The sequence below is a fragment of the Cherax quadricarinatus genome, unplaced genomic scaffold (assembly GCF_038502225.1).
Source record: "Cherax quadricarinatus isolate ZL_2023a unplaced genomic scaffold, ASM3850222v1 Contig2106, whole genome shotgun sequence".
Classification (NCBI taxonomy): domain Eukaryota; kingdom Metazoa; phylum Arthropoda; class Malacostraca; order Decapoda; family Parastacidae; genus Cherax; species Cherax quadricarinatus.
Genome location: NW_027197132.1, coordinates 61,929 through 68,331, shown reverse-complemented (window position 1 = coordinate 68,331; position 6,403 = coordinate 61,929). Strand labels below are relative to the sequence as shown.

Genomic DNA, 6,403 nt, shown 5'->3' with positions numbered 1-6,403 from the left:
GCATTTATTAACAATTGTAATTGTATTACTAATAGGCCTAATGTAGTTCCTGTGTGCAATTATCTGTTTGTAATTACAGTACTTCCCTGCTTAGCACAGATCAAGGCTTTTTGAATATACTTTGGGGGCAAATTTTCATATAATTTATTACACTAGAATGCATGTAGCCACATCCATCATATTAAAGGTAAGTTTTAATATGTTTAGATTAAAAAATATTTTAATTTATCTTTTACTGTGATGCAAGGTTTGCCATTTTAAAATCAGGTTTAATGAGGTTAAGGCATCAAAAAGTTTATGAATCACTCTGCCTTAGATGATTTGTGGGTAGCCCTCATGTTGAATATTTTCCAGATATTTTGGCAGTTCTTGAGTGAATTTGATTAATACATGAAGATTGCTTCAGCAAGCAAGTCTTTTGGAAAATAATATTCAAATGAGATAGGTAAGAGTATGTTTGATATTTCCCATGGACATAGGCTTTCCTTATTTGAAGAGTAATAATCATTATAATACTGCTATAATTTATAAAAATAACACATATACATGTATGTATTTGACAGGTGTGCAAAATTAGCAGACTGTCAATGTGCTGTAATGCAATAGCTGAAAGAAATTTCACTGTAAATAGGATATTCTTTTTACAGTAGTGCTTCCATGGATAAAGACTGAAGAAGGTACCTCTCTTTTTGAACAGTTTATATATTTTAAGACATCAAATTATCCATAAATTTAATAAAACTATTTATTCTTTGTTATGCAATAACTTTTTATTATAATATTTTGCATCCAGTATATATTTGTTTTTATTATCTGATCAAATAAACATTTTTAAGCATAAATGCTGCTACATATACTGGTTACAAATTAATGAATGTTATCAAAATATAAATACCATCAGTTAATTCATATTTTCTCTGTAAAATAGAATGTGTACTGTCTCCTACTATATTAATTGCCACACTAAAGTATCCATACATTCTTGTAGTTGATCAAAGGTTGGCAAAAAATGTACTTAAATACTTGTGTGTTTTCCAGTGCTATGAACTTATTATAAACCAGGTGTTGCACTCCTTATGCTGTAGGCATGTTTTAAAGTTTAAATGCAAGCTAAGTAAATATTGGAAGATAAAGTTTATGTTGGGTTTAGATCAGGGTGAGTGTATGGCATCTTTGAATGCTATGGTGCCCTCCATCACACCTGTAATCAACACTGTTAAAGTAGACATAAATAATTCTTAAGGTAGAGTGCTGGTTTTTAATTACTATTTTAAATATATAGTACAAGCAACCCTGAGTTCACAAGTATCCAACTTGAGTCTTCCCCAAACAAATTTGTGTATGCAGTTGGTTCCCATGAATGGGACTTTTATTTTAAATATTGTACCTATAGGGAAATAATGATTTGACTTTGGAACTAATGGCTTTTGTAGAACTAATTAGGTAGTAAGTGCAAGGGTTGCCAGAAGATATTATTTTTTTTATCTACATTAAAATTTCTTATTGTCAGTTCTTTACTACATATATCTAGAGTTCAGGACCTCATATTTTAAAAAATTAATAGCAATACATTACTGTATACCTATAATATGCAGACCAAAGTTAAATATGTCCAGATAGTAAAAATTCTGCTGTACAAGATTTTATACAGAGTAGAACTGTGTGGCAGCAGATGACTGAAGTTCAATTTGTCCCATTTTAAACTGGAGTCTGTGAAGCCAGCGAAGCAAATTTGGTAGGGATGTGGTGCTTGGACTTGGGGTCTCAGGGTCTGTCGGTGGAGCAGCATTCTGACATGCCTGAAGTCTAACAGCTAACTGTCCTGGTAACTGCAAAGGTGAACAGAACATTAGGTAGCCTTGTAGAATTTAATACAAATCTGTGCAATCAGTTCATTTTGTAGCATCAGTTACGATGTACAGTACAGTATAAAAGATGCTAAACACTAAATACAGCACCGCAGTATTAACTCTTAAGCTAGTAGAAGGTCAAAATTAACATGCTTCCTAGTGCCGGCAATTTAGGGAAAAAAATGATCTGCCGAAAAATTCTCCTTGATTTAAGAAGTGTAATAAGACAAGAATGAGTGAAATGTGATTATATTACTTAGGGATATTAAGGTTTGAAGGTGATGTCTGTGCCTGTTTTATGACAAAACGAGTGCTTACAACATGGAGGAAGTAGCTGTGTTTGAACATATATTTATGATTCCCATTTTTTCTAATTTTTTTGGATCATATGTTTTATACCTATATTTTCATATATTTCACTTAAATTTATTGTTCATTCACAATGAATGTAAATACTAAGCACATGTAAATAAATGTAAATGACATTTTTCTCCCACAATGCCTTACACACTTCTTTCTTTCAACACACCGGCCGTATCCCACCGAGGCGGGGTGGCCCAAAAGGAAAAACGAAAGTTTCTCCTTTTACATTTAGTAATATATACAGGAGATGGGGTTACTAGCCCCTTGCTCCCGGCATTTTAGTCGCCTCTTACAACACACATGGCTTACGGAGGAAGAATTCTGTTCCACTTCCCCATGGAGGTAAGAGGAAATAAACAAGAACTAGTAAGAAAATAGAAGAAAACCCAGAGGAGTGTGTATATATATGCTTGTACATGTATGTGTAGTGTGACCTAAGTGTAAGTAGAAGTAGCAAGACATACCTAAAGTTTACACATAAATTTGTCTTCAGTTTAAGAGTAAAAGAAATTGGTCAACTGACAAAAAATCAATAGTAGTAATAGTACAGAAATCTAGAATGGCAGGTATTGCAGAAAAGTATGGTAGATGCTTGGCATTAAGCAAACTATTGTGGATTATATTTTGCTCTGGTTACCCTCCTCTTCAAGGGGGGCTCCTTGGCGTGGTGAAGAGGCTCTTGGTCTGAGGAATTAGACCTGTCGGTCTCCTTCCTCAGACCGAACCTAATTACCCCCCTATCCCATCCTCCCCTTTTTCCTTTCCTCCTCCTCACCCCCTCCCTTTTTGGCCTTTAGGATTTTTCCCACAGGCACACTAGTTCATAGGTAGGGGGAAGGGTACCGGGGTCCATCCCATACCATTGAGGTTCTTGGCGGTGGCGTAGTTTGCCGTGGGATCTGGATCGCCTGGGGAGGTCCCGATCCCTCTCCGGTATCCCGGAGGGTGGCTTTGGGTGTCTTTCGGGCGACGGGTGTATCTCTGGAAGCCACCTTTCGGATTCCGGGGGTGGTGGCAGAAGGAGGTATGCTTTGTGGCGGATATCCGGCCGCCCTCTCTTTTGTCCACCGAGGTAGCTCGGCAGATGTGAGGTTGCTATCCCGGATTGCTGGTTTACTGGCATGAAGGGTAGGGTATGGCACGGGTTCCATGCTGCATCTGCGCTACTTGCGGTGCTGAGGTCCTCTTGGGCGTGGAGGGAGATTTCTGGCCCTTTCATTCCTCCTAGGAACTATCCCTCCCCGGTCCCCCCCTTTTTTTATTCTTTCTTTTCTTAAAAACAAAAAGAAAGAAGTAACCTAACCATGGAGTCCCAAATCCATGGCCCCACTACCCCCGGGCCCCTTATTGTTACCGCACCCTGTTCTGACCTCGCCTCATCTTTTGGCCACTCTTTGGACACTCCTAAGGCCCCTGTACCTCTTGCTGGTGCTGTTTCCTTACCCGCTTCAGGTACCGGGGCTTCCACTGACTCCTTCGATTTGTCTGACCTCCGCTCTCCTTTGACTATGCTTCCGGCCTCTCCCTCTATGGTGCGACGATTTTCGAATCGCCAGTCCGTCTCACGTCGGACCAACTCTGGTCTCACTTCTAAATGCCAACGACAATCTCTTGACGATGTTACTTCATTACCTTCCCATTCTACTCAGAAAAGACGACACATCATGCACTCCCTCTCCACGCTCAGTTTCAGACCACACAATGGACTAAATTCTTTACTTTACGACCGACTTCTTCTACTGCCTATCTTTCTGACCATAGTATTGGCAAAGTGCTCCTACGCCACGTTGGTAGAGATATTTCCTTTCATGCTCTTAAGAGTGGTACACGCATCATCACAGTCCACAATTCTACCCAAGCTCATGATGTTTCTCTTCTTTCACATATCGATACTATTCCTATCACTAGTGAAAAACATCATTCCCTCAATTCTTGTAGTGGTACTGTTATTCTGCCCCATACCATAGTCCAACAGAATTTCCGGACGTGTAGCAATGACATTCTCGAACAGCTGGAACTCCAAGATCTCCCAATTCTCAAGGTAGACACTTATGTTCTTCCCGCCCACGGGCGAAGACGATACCCTTGCAATGTGGCTTGTTTAACTTTTGACAGCCGTGAACTTCCATCCTCTGTTTATGCAGCAGGACATCGGTTACAAGTTCGGAAGGTGATCCCTACACCACAACAGTGTAGGAATTGCTGGCGATTTGGCCACCCAGCAAAATATTGCAGATCTATAGCCGAATGCCCAGCCTGTGGTGCTGATGACCATTCTAATACACATCTTGCAGTCAACCTCCCTCTTGCCTTAATTGTCATGAGGCTCACCCTTCGTACTCTCGCCGTTGCCAGGTCTACTTAAATGAGCGAGAAATTCGTTGCCTCAAAAAGGCAGAAGGTCTCCCTTCTGCTATGGCAGTTTCTCATCTCCGCCTCCAAGGGAGACTACCTCGTGTTTCAAAACGTCCCCCCACTTCTGGGGTCCCATCTTCTGCAGCCTCCTCTGCGGTTGTCAGTCCCATAGTCACTCCTGTATCTAATTCTTTTGCTGTCCTGGGCTCAGACGTCCCTACTTCAACACCTCAGTCTGTCCTCGCTTCTTCGTGTTCTCCCTCACAAACCCCGGTATCGACAAGACCTCATACGACACCTCCTCCCAATCGTCCCTCTTCTTCTCAGAGGTCCAACAAATCTCCTTTAACCCCTCCTTCCCTTCATCCACCTCCACATTTTACCTTCCCGGTCTCTGTACCTAGGTCTTCCCCTTTCACTGGTTCCGTTACAAGTGTGGAGGTTCATCCTCCTCCTCGTACTGTGCCTTCCTCCCCTGTCCCCTCCCAAGTTTCTTCCTCTTCTGTCCCCTCCCACACTTCTCCAGTTCCCTCCACCCTTTTGCACTCCCCTACCTTGATACAGTCCAATACAGCTCCGATCTTTACTCAAACTCCTCCTCCTTCCATCTCCAATATTGTCTCCCATATGACATCTCTGAATATATTGCAGAGACCAAACCATCAATGGACACTGATCCACCCTCTGTTCCTTCTCTTTCCTTTTCTCCATCTGCGCAACTCCTTTCTTCACAACGCACCATTCCTTCACTACTTGAACGTTTTCCTTTGCCACCGCATGTGGACTTTTCTAACCATTCTAGTCCGTAGGTACCCTTACCTGCGGATTTCAGGTATCTTTATCGTTGCCAATCATGGCCTATTTACAGTGGAATATTCGCGGCCTCAGGGGTAATCGGGGTGAGCTTCAGATGTTGCTCTCCCATTTTTCCCTGTTGGTGTTTGCTTACAGGAACAAAAATTACACTCTGCCATTATCTATCCCATCTCAGGCTATAATTTATTGTATTCTTCAGATCCTTTTCCTGATGGGACCTTTAATGAAAGTGCCCTTCTTCTACGCACTGATATTCCGTACCATCAGCTATATGTTCGTACTTCGCTGCATTACACAGCAGCCCGTATCCACTTGCATAGGTAGTGTACACTCTGTTCTTTGTATCTCTCTCCTTCTCGGGCATTATCTATCCCGGATATTGCCTTTCTTGTTTCGTCATTACCGCCACCACTTCTGTTGCTTGGCGATTTTAATGCCCATCATTTCCTCTGGGGGGGCTCACTGTGATTCCCGTGGCATTCAGTTAGAGGCTTTTCTTGCTACCCACCCCTCCATGTTTTAAATACAGGTACTCGCACCCATTTTAATCCTCGGACTCATACTCTCTCTTGCATCGATCTCTCAGTCTGCTCTTCCTCCGCCGCATTAGACTTCACCTGGTCTGTTCTCCCGAATTTACATGACAGCGATCATTTCCCAATCATTCTTACTTCCCCTTCATATTCACCACCTCTTCGTAACTCACGCTGGCAATTTGATCAGGCAAATTGGAACCTTTAGTCACAACTAACTGTTTTTAGTGAGGTTCCTTCTTCGTCCTCCATTGATGAGCTTTTACACCTCTTCTCGTCGCCTGTTTTAACCGCAGCTTCTCATTCTATACCCCAAACTTTGGACAGGCATTCTCAGAAATGCGTGCCTTGGTGGTCTCCTGCTTGTGCTCGTGCAGTACGTTTGAAACACGCTGCGTGGGGCAGGTACCGGTACAATAGAACCACGGAGAGACTTCTTGATTTTAAGCAGAAGCGTGCGATCGCTCGCCGTGTCATCCGTGACGC

At 42.1% G+C, this 6,403-nt stretch overlaps 1 protein-coding gene across 2 annotated transcripts in view; it reads right to left on the bottom strand.

The window, feature by feature from the left end:
• Nucleotides 1–439: 439 nt before the first annotated feature.
• LOC138851788 (protein unc-79 homolog) overlaps nucleotides 440–6,403 on the bottom strand; it is a gene marked incomplete at its 5' end in the record, with an annotated part of 67,322 nt that continues 61,358 nt past the window's right edge. For both annotated transcript variants that reach the window (XM_070081260.1, XM_070081261.1), the window contains 1 exon segment: nucleotides 440–1,829. In XM_070081260.1, the coding sequence (XP_069937361.1) occupies nucleotides 1,644–1,829 (186 nt within the window).